This window comes from Cucurbita pepo, chromosome LG04, assembly GCF_002806865.2.
Source record: "Cucurbita pepo subsp. pepo cultivar mu-cu-16 chromosome LG04, ASM280686v2, whole genome shotgun sequence".
Lineage (NCBI taxonomy): Eukaryota > Viridiplantae > Streptophyta > Magnoliopsida > Cucurbitales > Cucurbitaceae > Cucurbita > Cucurbita pepo.
The window spans coordinates 12,505,172-12,518,362 of NC_036641.1; the positions used below are offsets into that span (position 1 = coordinate 12,505,172).

At 35.7% G+C, this 13,191-nt stretch overlaps 1 protein-coding gene across 4 annotated transcripts; it reads left to right on the forward strand.

Moving 5' to 3' along the window:
* Positions 1–447: 447 nt before the first annotated feature.
* Positions 448–12,413, forward strand: LOC111793659 (ribonuclease J-like). 4 transcript variants are annotated; one of them, XM_023675643.1, is made up of 17 exons: positions 448–703; positions 1,686–1,914; positions 2,102–2,225; positions 3,019–3,075; positions 3,427–3,618; positions 3,693–3,770; positions 4,029–4,211; positions 4,326–4,406; positions 5,851–5,916; positions 6,015–6,107; positions 6,973–7,098; positions 7,747–7,860; positions 10,021–10,116; positions 10,193–10,290; positions 10,373–10,821; positions 11,400–11,872; positions 11,997–12,413. In XM_023675643.1, the coding sequence occupies exons 1-17, from the start codon at positions 541–543 to the stop codon at positions 12,093–12,095; spliced, it is 2,721 nt and encodes a 906-aa protein (XP_023531411.1). In that variant the 5' UTR covers positions 448–540; the 3' UTR covers positions 12,096–12,413. The 4 variants fall into 4 exon arrangements, with proteins under 4 accessions (XP_023531411.1, XP_023531412.1, XP_023531413.1 ...); XM_023675644.1 differs by having other exon boundaries at positions 12,000–12,413; XM_023675645.1 differs by having other exon boundaries at positions 2,102–2,211.
* Positions 12,414–13,191: the final 778 nt, after the last annotated feature.

Here is a 13,191-nt window from a genome sequence, read left to right on the forward strand (position 1 = left end):
TTCGAAAAACGATGATAAATAAAAGGAGAAATTACACTATAATAATTTTCGTTTTTTAGATACCGCCATATATGAAAAAATAATTTTAAAATATTTAATAAAATTAAATTATTTAGGACCAGATGAATAAATTAGACATTTTTATGTCCGACACTAAGCAACAATTTTTATAATTAAAACTATGTTTTGATTCAATATTTATTTATTTAATATGTGACTAGACGTTAAACTAAGCACTCTTAGAAATTAATTTCTTAGGTTTATGATCTCAAACTAAAATTAATTTTATAATATGCGTTGGGCTTTTAGACTTTTGACAATGACAGCTATAACCTACGCAACAGTAACTGGGCGCACGTGCGAAACTTTTTTTTTTTTTTTTTTTTTTGCTCGTGCGAACTCTTCCTCTATCCGAAAATGACAAGCCCGATATCCGTGAGAGTCGAAGAAAAATCTTTAGCCCGCTATCTCCCTCCTCCATTTCCCGCTCCAAGGCTCTGCAGCTACCATTTCGAGTTCACTCCGGAACCTCCCCAGCATATGCAATTGGAGTTTTTGGGCGGTTCTTCCGTCCTTAGGTCGCCACATTTAGGTCCTTACAGGCACACGATGGCAGCCTTTGGTGCTCTTTCACTATGTCCCTGCAGCCCTCTGCCACGCCCACGTACCATTTATTGTTGCAGTGGTACTCCTAAAGTTTTAGGTACGTTTTTTTTTTTTTTTTTTTTTNTGCTAGTTGCTATGCTCAGCTCTTGTTCACGAGAAGGTTGCAGAAAGAAGTTAGAAGATAGACTTGTTATCGCTTATAGAACTGACCTCATGGAATTTTGGCAAGTTTTAGAACTAAGCTTAACGATATTGTCCGGGTTATTTTTACTACGTCTTGAAACATACTAACTGGTTTACTGGACTTGGAATGGAGTTTCTGGCATTTAAGTTATTTGAGTCATGTGGATAACATTACAACCTGCAAGGGAAGTTTGAATCCAGACGTATGATATTTATTTGGCTGACCTGTTGGAGTGTGAAACGTAGGAAAGTGAAGAGAGAAAAGAATTTGATTTGATGTTGTGAGATCCCACATCGGTTAGGGAGGTGAACGAAACATTTTTTATAAGTGTGTGGAAACCTCTCTCTAGCAGACATGTTTTAAAAACCTTGAGGGGAAGCCCGAAAGAGAAATTTCAAAGAGTACAATATTTGCTAGCGGTGGGCTTGGGCTGTTACAAATGGTATAGAGCCAAGCACCGGGCGATGTGCCAACGAGGAGGCTGAGCCCCGAAGGGGGTGAACACGAAGCAGTGTGCTAGCAAGGAGGTTGGGCTCCGAATGGGATGGATTGCGAGATCCCACACCGGTTGGGGAGGAGAACAAAATATTCTTTATAAGGGTGTGGAAACCTCTCTCTAGCAAACGTGTTTTAAAAACCTCAAGGGAAACTCCAAAAGGGCAAGTCCAAAGAGGATAATATCGGCTAGCTGTGAGCTTGTGCGGTTACAGATGTTTTGGGTTACATTGAACAACCATACCAATTTTAGTGCCATTCTCTCTCTCTCTCGTGACGGTTGTTATAGTCAACAATGTTAACACTTCTAGGAACTCTTCTCCATTGTCAATGTACTTATTTTTTTTTCTTTTTTCTTTCTGAAATTGTGGAATGCCATTTTAATGTTGCATTTATTTAGGCAATAATGTCTCTAGAGTACACCGCAAAAGACCGGGAGGATTAGAAGGTGCTAGAAAAAGCATGGAAGATTCTGTTAAACGCAAGATGGAACAGTTTTATGAAGGTTCAGATGGTCCGCCCCTCCGTGTTCTTCCAATTGGCGGCCTTGGTGAAATTGGGATGAATTGTATGCTTGTTGGGAATTATGACCGTTACATTTTGATTGATGCTGGTGTCATGTTTCCTGAGTAAGTTTCTATTTTTTGTGAATCTCTAGCAACCATAAATTGTGCTACTCAAGAATTGGATTAAATCTTCCAGTAAATGTAATTTTACATCTTAACCCATTTGATTTTTGTTTGATCCTACTGGAAGTGTTTGGCATGCTTTCTTACACTGTAGTGTTGTGTCTAAATGTGTGTCATCTATGTACAGCCACGATGAGCTTGGTGTTCAGAAAATTATACCCGATACCACATTCATCAGAAGATGGAGTCACAAAATTGAAGCTGTTGTCATTACACATGGTCATGAAGATCACATTGGTGCGTTGCCATGGGTAAAGTTTCTTTCTAATTCCTAAGACATACTATGTTTTCCCCTAAATACCAGATATTCTTAATTTCTCAGGTTTTTATGATTGGCTTCTTTATAACACATTATTATTGAAATTTTGTTGGAGAGATTATAGGATTTTCAAGGATAAAGCTAATAATTAAATGTCATCCTGTTTCTTAACAAATTGTTTTTTCAATGATAAAGCCAGATATTGGGAGGAGGTAGTAGAAAAGTAACCACTTTCATCTACTCTTTGGATACTATCTATTGTAATTAATACTGGCAATGTTTATAATTAACATCAAAAGGAAATAATTTCCATGCATACACGCATGACAAAACAATTTGTCTTAGATACTGGTATACATTAGCCATAAGCTATTATTTCTTTATGTAATATTGTTTGTGTGTTCTATGAACCTTTAGAATTATGGTTTTAACTTCTTTATTGTACATTGAGACAAATAAACGTTTCTGCAATTCTCAGAGAATAAGTTCAAGCCACTCAGAATGTCTTTATACCGGAATTTTGGTTAAATTGTAATTCTGTCCCTTGTATTTCACCACTTTTATTTTCCTGTAGAGCTATATCAGGGACTAAATTCATGCATTTATGGAAGTAAAGAACTAAAATGAAATAAATGGACGCATAGGGACCATTACCCTAAAAATTGTAAAATTTAACTTTTAACTTTACATCTACATGCTCTTTGTGAGATAGTTTTTTGATCTTAACCTTCTTTATGTTATTATATATTTTTTGTTTTTCACATGCTTCAGTCCTGTCTGATCAGGTAATTCCAGCTTTGGATTCCCATACACCAATCTACGCTTCATCCTTTACAGTGGAGGTATATCACTACTTCAGCATATTGAAATTTTCTATCATTCTAAGTATTTGCGTTTTTAACATCAAATGCAACTCTTCTTATGTACCTTTGTCAGTCAATCTTCTTATGTATCTTTGTCAGTCAATCATCCTGTTGAATTTTGATATTACTTGTCAATTGAAATTATTGACCTCACGCTGCATATTTAGTTTTTAAATTATTACACTCCTACTAGGAAGTGGGACATTGTACAATAGTAATGATCTTAAACTAAAATGTAAAGATCAAGAGTTCAATCCTGTTTTATCTCTAGTTATTTCATCAACGTGGTGCTTGCTTGTCATTTGTGGCATGACTGTTCTTCCTTGGCAGCTAATAAAAAAGCGTCTGAAGGAAAATGGGATTTTTGTTCCTTCTAGACTTAAGGTGTTTAAGATGAGAAAGAGATTCACAGCTGGGCCATTTGAAATAGAGCCAATTAGGGTTACCCATTCCATTCCTGATTGTTGTGGATTGGTTCTTCGATGTGCTGATGGTACAATTCTTCATACTGGAGACTGGAAGGTAAGACTGTTTGATGCACTATCTCATTGTTGTTTGTTTCTTTTACGACTACTTGAGGAGGTGATATCTTGCAGATTGATGAGTCCCCATTGGATGGTAAAGTCTTTGATCGAGAAACTTTGGAAGAATTATCAAAAGAAGGAGTTACTCTTGTAAGCCAATTCTTGTCCCCGTCCAGTATATATAAAATCTAAACCTCTGGCCACAAAATGTTTACCGAAACTTTTGATTCATGCATATTTTTGTGACTTCAGCTAGTTTCAAAGCCATCTAATTTATGCCTAGGAGAAATGGGCCTTTTCTTTTTTGAAAATTTGGTTTGTTGTTAGCAGGAATTAACTTGTTACTTGGCATGCAACGAACATGGTCGAAATATGAAACTTTGTAAATATATGTGAATTACTTTTCAGATGATGAGTGACTCAACAAATGTACTATCTCCTGGAAGGACGATTAGTGAGTCTGTGGTGGCAGATGCTCTTTTAAGACGTATCTCTGCAGCTAAAGGAAGGGTCATCACGACTCAATTTGCTTCAAATATACACCGCCTTGGAAGTGTGAAAGCAGCCGCTGATTTAACTGGTAGAAAGTTGGTGAGTTTTTCATAGTTAGATTCCTTTATTCTCTTATGATTTTCCATACATAAAAGTAAATTGCTTCTCACGGTGGCATTTATGTCTTCTTTTGCAAATTTTTATGATTATTAGGTATTTGTTGGGATGTCTTTAAGGACATATCTGGAGGCAGCCTGGAAGGATGGAAAGGCACCAATTGACCCATCGACCTTGGTAATCATTTATAAATTTTATTTTCACCCTGATATGTTTTCTATTTTAAAGTTCAATTTGACATTTAGTTTTTCCTTGACAAGTGACCTTATTGATATTCGACTATCGACAGAAATGAAATCTTAGAAAAAACCCTTCAACTTTTTTGAAATAGAAACAATTTTTTTTTCAATGAAATAATGAAAAGAGACTAAGGCTCTAAAGATACAAAACCTCGTAGAGGGATGAAAAGAAACCACTAAGAATGATATAAATAACAATCCAAATAGTACTACATCCTCTTCAACAAAGAGCCTAAAATAATTATCCAATCAAAACATCAAAATAAAAGCCAAGAACGTTGAACTCCAAGCAAAAGAGATTGACAGAAGAAGGAAGAGATTTTGACAACTAAGAAAAATCCTTTATGCACATTTGATCTGAAGTTAAATTTCAGAAAAAGAGAAGAGATATGACAATTGAGAACCAACTCAAATATGCCCAACAACATAAAACTCAAATATGCCCATGGTTGCAAGTTGAATCATGGTGTGACATGATCTAAGAAGGTGGGATCGCAACAGTTTGTACCTTTGTATATTTATTTGATAATTGGAAGTCTTTTTTTTTCTTTCTCTTAGAAAGAGTCTTGCATATTGATCCATGGGAATGTGTTTTTTCTCACGTGATGTTGTGACATAAAGACCATTGATGTTTAAGCATTTATTGATCGAGTCTATTCAAGGGAGTGGTGGCTTTAGAAGATATTCTGAAGATGTTCCTTTTAAATAAAAATGTGAAGTTCTACAGGTCACAGGAGAATTTGCCATTATGTGGGAAATATGGTTAAAGAGAAATAAGTAAACCTTTGAAGTTTAAAGCCTTCATGTGCGTAATACCTCGACAGATCTGAATTTTAGCTTCTTTTATCTTTCACTTGTTAAAGATTTAGACATTGACGTGTCTTTCTGTAATCCAAGTTTTTGTTTTGCCTTGGTATGCTCCACTGCCTTGGACTGGTTTATCTGAATGAAAGCCAGTTTCTTATTTAACATTAGGGGCTTCAAACATAATCCTCATTGCCATTAGATGGTCTTTAAGGAGTATAACTGTGCTATTACAACTTATGATGTTTTATGAATCTGTGATTAAAGAATTACTGCTGAGTATAAGCGAACAGCTATTATTCATAATGGCCATGCTTCTTCTTAATGTTCGGAAGTGGTGCACATTACTATTATTGTTGGCTTATTGCTAATGCTTACTATGGAATATTTTTCATGAATTTTACTGGACTCTGAGTTGCAACGCTGGTTTTGAATTCCTAGGAGAACATGAAATTATGTATGGGCATGCATGTAGAATCATGCTTTCAGCTGTTATTCTTAACTATTCCACATATTTTATAGGTTTTAAGTGTGCGTATTCATCTAATTGTAACAATTCTCATCCTACAACTGATAAGGTAAAAGTGGAGGACATTGAAGCCTATGCACCAAAAGATTTATTGATTGTCACAACTGGCTCACAAGTAAGTTTGCCTACATGCCTATAGGAATTGGTGGGTAATGGATTTAATACTTTAGTCACATCGATTTAGCAGTATCATTGTGCATGCTACTGTGTCAGGCAGAACCACGTGCTGCCCTAAATCTTGCATCTTATGGAAGTAGTCACTCTCTCAAACTGAGCAAGGAAGATATGATTTTGTATTCGGCCAAGGTAATAAAACAAGATTTTTTTTATTCATACCAATTATCAAATAATCTTTATGTGATTCAAATTTATAGTTATATTTTCTGTGTCATAAACTCATATATTCAACCCATAATGTCAAGTTGTCTCATCAGTTGTTTTGGATTTACAAAGATTTTAGTAATTGCTGTTCCTCTCTAGCCTATTGACGTATCCTTTGCTTATTTTGTGAACACCTGAAATTAATACAGAACTACGAGGAATCTTTATTTGCAAGTCTTATGGTGCACTTTATCGTTTGAGAAATTGAAATATCAAATTATTTTACACCCTGATTTGAGAAGAAAAAACCAACGCATATTTGTGTATTTTCTTCTGTTCCCTCCACTTTAATTTTCTTCTCTCGTTTCTTATAAAGAAATAATAATAAAAATAAAGTTCTTTAGTCTTTCCAAAAAAAACTGCACCTCATGTTGGTCATCTTCGTTATTAGCTAATAGAGGTAGCTAGTTTGTTTGCCATATGTAGGGGGTGATTAGGGGATTTGGCAAGTCTTGAGATTAATTGTGGGTGAGAGTACTCTCTCAAAAAGTGATCGACTATTCTCCATTAACATAGATTTCTTAAATTTCATTCTATGTTTCTGGTTCCTATCATTATCTCGCCAATATTTTACTATGGTTTCATTTATTTATCATATATTAAGTTACTACAAACGTCTTCTTTTGAACAATACCTTCTATGTTGGCCTATTTGAACAATTTTGAACTGCTGAACTTACATTTCTAAGTTCTTAAACGATTTGACATCAGCTTTAGGTCTACTGGCTGCCATTGATGTTTTTCAGGCAATGTATTGTATAATAGTTCTTTTCCCTCTTCCCATGCGACAGGTTATTCCTGGTAATGAATCTAGAGTGATGAAAATGTTGAACCGTATATCAGAGATTGGATCAAATATAATCATGGGCAAGAATGAGTTGCTGCACACATCTGGTCATGCATATCGTGGAGAATTGGTTAGTTTCCATTATTATTGCATCCGAATATGTCAATTTTAAATCTCTTTTGGGACTTTGGACTTATGATTATCTCAGCCTTCTTGCTTTTGAACTACAGATTCCCCTGCCTCCTATCTCGGTTTGTAGATGTATGCCTTTAGGCATATTTGGAAATTATTTTGAAAGGATTAAAAATCACTTTTTTCGTATTCAAAATCACTTTGAAGTGTTTTTAATTCTGAAAATCAATTCTTATGGAAGGAAAATTATGTGTAGAAGTGTTAACTTAAACACTAAGTTTATTTTGAATGATTAAAGATATGTTTTGGATAAGAGTAGTTTTGAACATGAAAGTGATTTTGACCCTTTCAAAACCACTCTCATACATGTCTTTAGATGTGGAATGTCTTGGTATAGATGATTAGATTTTGTTTACCTTTTTCTTTTTTTTCTGTTACCTGTTATGTTTGGAACCTAATTTCTTATTAGGTATTGGTTTAAGCTGATATTCGATTAGCCTTCATGTCTATGTCATGGTCATCCATCCCAAACTTCCCCCATTTTTGCCTCAAAATAGTTTTCTTCTTAGCACCTGTTTGATTTCATCCATCTTGGTTCCTTCATCTGTCTCTTATGTTTGAAAAATGGGATTCTTTGTGTTTGAAGGAGGAAATACTACAAATTGTTAAACCGCAGCATTTTTTACCCATTCACGGAGAGCTTTTATTCCTTAAGGAGCATGAGCTGCTGGGCCGGTCGACAGGCATCCGACACACAACTGTGAGTATTTTCCTATCCACAATTGTGATACTTTTTGATAGGATAAGTTATGTTATGCAGAAATTGGCCGGTCAATAACATTTCTCTAGATTTACCTGTTTACCCTGGACCTATCATCACCAATATCCTTGCCAACGGACTAAAAATAATTGTTCCTCCTACAGTATCTCCGAAGTCCTTGATGAAAGATCATAAAAGGGAAAAAAGGGTTTCCTGTCAGTCACCAAATTCCATTGCCCTTCATGGAGGAAAACAAATTGTTGACTCTTGATTTATGCATAATCAAATTATTAACATTTGGAAAAAAAAAAAAAAAAAAAAAAAAAAAAAAAAAAAAAAAAAAAAAGANCTCCTAACTCAAATGCTGCAAACACGTAGTTTGCTTCTAAGAGTTTGAAAATGACACACTAAAAGACAGTGAAAATATATGCTATTTTCTTATCTGAGCTACAATGAACCAGCTGCACTTCTCCTTCCTTGATGAAGTTGATTGGAGTCTCTTCGACATCATTCTTGAAGCTAAATCATTCAACCAATGTTGGAGGATCTGGATTGAAGGCTTCTATCTACTGCTTGTTATTCCAAATTTTGATTCGGTTCCCCTCCGGACTGAAATGCTGCAAACACCTAGTTTGCTTCTAAGAGCTTGAAAACAACTAACACTAGAAGACTTATTGAAGATATCCACCATTTGCTTATCTGTGTTAGAGTAAACCAGCTGCTCTTCTTCTTCCTTTCACATGTCTTTCAGAACAATAATACTTGATCCTAAAAAGCTTGGTTCTTGTATGAAATAACTGGATTCAATGAAATAGCTAGAGTCGCTTTGATTATCCACAAATATCTTGAAAAGACTTCGTGCACAAAAGTAGCAACTTCCCACTGACTCCACAAAAGTAGCAACTTACACCACTGACTCCAAATATGACAACTGACTAAAAATAACAGCAACTTCCCAAGAAACAAGAACCCTGGACTGATTTAAAACAACTAAAAATAAACTTGCAGCTTGAGTTTACTGACAAAACCAAAGGGTCAAATTATGGCCAGANTCGTGAAGTTAGACCTTGACAAGGTCTTTGGTGAGGTTGGAGTTTCTTTGACGTCATCTTGAAGCCAAAGTGTTCAGCCGATGTTGGAGGGGTTGAATTGAAGTCTTCTCTCTAATGCTTATTATTCCGTAATTTTGAATCAATTCTTCTCCTAACTCAAATGCTGCAAACACGTAGTTTGCTTCTAAGAGTTTGAAAATGACACACTAAAAGACAGTGAAAATATATGCTATTTTCTTATCTGAGCTACAATGAACCAGCTGCACTTCTCCTTCCTTGATGAAGTTGATTGGAGTCTCTTCGACATCATTCTTGAAGCTAAATCATTCAACCAATGTTGGAGGATCTGGATTGAAGGCTTCTATCTACTGCTTGTTATTCCAAATTTTGATTCGGTTCCCCTCCGGACTGAAATGCTGCAAACACCTAGTTTGCTTCTAAGAGCTTGAAAACAACTAACACTAGAAGACTTATTGAAGATATCCACCATTTGCTTATCTGTGTTAGAGTAAACCAGCTGCTCTTCTTCTTCCTTTCACATGTCTTTCAGAACAATAATACTTGATCCTAAAAAGCTTGGTTCTTGTATGAAATAACTGGATTCAATGAAATAGCTAGAGTCGCTTTGATTATCCACAAATATCTTGAAAAGACTTCGTGCACAAAAGTAGCAACTTCCCACTGACTCCACAAAAGTAGCAACTTACACCACTGACTCCAAATATGACAACTGACTAAAAATAACAGCAACTTCCCAAGAAACAAGAACCCTGGACTGATTTAAAACAACTAAAAATAAACTTGCAGCTTGAGTTTACTGACAAAACCAAAGGGTCAAATTATGGCCAGATGGGGAACTAGGCAGGGAGATCTATTCTCCCCTTTCCTTTTCACTCTAGTTTTGAATTTTCTTTGTTGGCTTCTCTCTGAAAGCCTCGTTTTGATTCTGGTGAATAATTTTCAAGTTCGCTAAATCAATCTAGTCTTCCCCGGTAGTATGTTTATAGAATCCTCTGATTCGATAAGTTCAATCGTTTCTGGCATATTTAACACCTCTTTTTCTGAGAGTATGTATAAAGTTAAAGAAATTTCGCATTCTGATATGAAGGTGATTAAAAATGGAGAAATGCTTGGAGTATCTCATTTGAGAAACAGAAGAGTTTTATCCAATGGTTTCACCTCTCTCGGGAAGGAGAATTTACAGGTACAACAACCTTGATAGTTTTCTTTTCACTATAATGATGCTGTTAGCCTTTGTTCATTTCTTTATTGTGATGCAGTTGAAGTATAGTGATGGTGATAAAGCATTTGGATCCTCATCTGAGCTCTTTGTTGACGAGAGACTAAAGATTGCAACAGATGGCATAATAGTGGTCAGGTAGATTTTGCAAATTTTACCTTTAGTGAAGTGGGTACATCCTCCATCTTTGTATTAATGTTCTGATTTCTTCTATATGCAGTATGGAAATCTTGCGACCTCAAAGTATAGACGGTTTAAATGAGACTGGCATCAAAGGAAAACTAAGAATCACTACTCGATGCTTATGGCTCGACAAGGGGAAGCTTTTAGATGCACTTCACAAAGCCGCTCATGCAGCACTTTCAAGTTGCCCCGTAAATTGTCCTCTAGCTCACATGGAAAGAACTGTGTCTGAACTTTTGAAGAAGATGGTTAGAAAATACAGTGGTAAGAGGCCTGAAGTCATAGTCTTGGCTGTGGAGAACCCTGGAGGAGTTCTATCCGAACAGCTTGGTAGAAGGCTTTCAGGGAAGTCCGATACTAGATTCGGGATGTCAGCACTGAGAAAAGCAGTTGATGGACAGCCAACTAAGAGCCACTTAAACGGCATAAGACCAGATGGAAATGACGATTTGCATTCTGAGGATAACTCAAGTCAGGAGTCCCAAGGTTTCTTTTTTGCTATATATTTCAGCATCTTTCGTTGCATATCCGTGCATAAATGGAACACGTTGCTTTTAGGAACATGTCATTCGTGTTTTCAGGCATAATCCAGATAGCAGGTCATAGGTGATGTAGGGATATATCTTCTTTAGGTTAGCTAATAAAACTTCAGAAGTTCTAATCAATTTTTTTTTTTTTTAAAAAAAAAACCCAACTTGCAAGACCATACATTTTATGCATTCTTAATAGGATTATTAGGGCTTATTATAAACTCTACTGGAAGTCAGGAACTTCTAAATTTAAAACCCTTACATGCAAGGCTTACAGGTGAGTTTAAGCCTTTCTTTGATCGATATTTCTTTGCAATGTATTGAGTTGAAAAGCTTCTAGCGTAAGAGTTCTAGTATGAGACATGTCCATGTATGGTGATCAATTTGATTCAGAAAAAACTAAATTGCGTGGAAAGGTGGATGATTGCGACTTTAAGTTGTTTGTTATTACTATTAGATATGTCCATGGAGTTATGATCGTAGCTGTGGTTTTAAATGAGCGTTTTTTTTTTCCTACTCTCTTTGTTGGTCCAGGTTATTACATTGAACCTGGAAGCCTACTTCCTGAAGAAGACTACAATTCCTCAAACTCCAACTTGACAGAGACAGAGTCCTCTGGTAACGAGGGTTTGGAGGATTTCTGGAGACCGTTTATCACGCCATCCTCTCCTGTTAATGAATTGGTGAAGGAGGATGAAGGTTCTGTTCAACCATCAAAAAATACTCTGGAGATTTCAAACGGAGGTGAAGAAGGTAGTGATGAGGGGTCACTGAAAACATCAAATTCTTCGGAGAAGCCTTTGAAGCCTGTTAAAAGCAATAAATGGAAACCTGAGGAGATGAAGAGACTTATAAAATTACGTGGCCAATTGCATGCCAGGTTTCAAGTTCCCAAGGGACGAATGGCATTATGGGAAGAGATATCCAGATCTATGTTGGGTGATGGAATGAATCGGAGTCCAGGACAGTGCAAATCTCTGTGGGCATCTCTGGTTCAGAAATATGAGGTGCGTTCTCTGTTTCTTCTTCCAAACGCTCCTTCTTACCTAAGCTCAATGCATGATGGATCCAATAGATTCTGCAATTCTTATTCCTGTAAGAGAAATTGTATCGATAACTTTCTTTGTACAGCAGGATAGCAAAAGTGAAAAGACAATCAAGAAAAGTTGGCCATACTTCGAGGAAATGGACGCCATATTGTCTGATTCAGAGGCAGTAGCATCAAAATAAGAGGATTTTGAAGAAAACTTAGTAATATTTATTCCATACAGCCTGGAGAAACGACCCATTTGGCATTTTTACATGAACATTGGCTCCTGCAGCGGAGGAATGGGCAAAATGTATTGGGACCTGGCGAACATGAATCAAACGAAATGGAAACTCCACAACATACGGGTTTGTTCCACGCTGAAACTCATTCATTCTAGGGACTGTGTTTCAATTTTGTAGAAGCTTTTTTTTAATTTATATGGCAATTTTGTTATGCTTTAAACCAAGGAAGGAAATGAGAAAGTATGTGGCGGGAAAATATATTATGTTTTAAGCCCATTGTTTTGCTTGGTCTTCAATGGGCCGTTCTTTGGGCCTGGCCCTTCAACTACGAATGACGCGGAGTTTGGGCCGGCCGTCAATGTCGTTTACCACAAGTATTTTACTTCGTGGAGAAGGCGACACGTGTTACGTGCAAGTGTATTGAGGGAAGGAATAAACGTTTTAAACACTGGTTCCATGTGATGCACGGCATGACCTTCCAATATTTTACTTTCTTTTTCTCATTTATAATCTAATTTTATATTTAAATTTAAAATTGGGAATTTTATTTTAATAAAATGTTAAATATTAAACCCAAAATTAAAAGATATTAGACGAAAAATGCAAATAAAGTTTTATAAAAAAAGAATAATTCACGTATTTATTTATTGGTATGTTCCATTTTATAAAAGAAAAAGGATAGAATTCTAGAAACAGGGAAGAAATAGATTGTGCTGTATGTAAATATTTAGAATTTTCTTTTAACACAACAAAATTTAAATCAAAATATTTTAGAATGACTTTTCTTTTAATTTCTACATGTGGTTAACCACGTGGCTTTGGACTGTTCTAATGGAAGTGCGTTTATATATTAGTCTTTTAAAAATAAATAAAACAAAATAAAGTTTTTACATTTAAAAAAAAAAAAAAAAAAAAAAAAAAAGTTTTATTGTTTTGGAGAAAAATAGGAAGNTATATATATTTCGTCATCTCGCCGTACTAAATAAGCCTCGTCCACAACAAGACTAAACGCGTTTTAATAAATGTTATTATATATATGGGGGGGGGGGGGGGG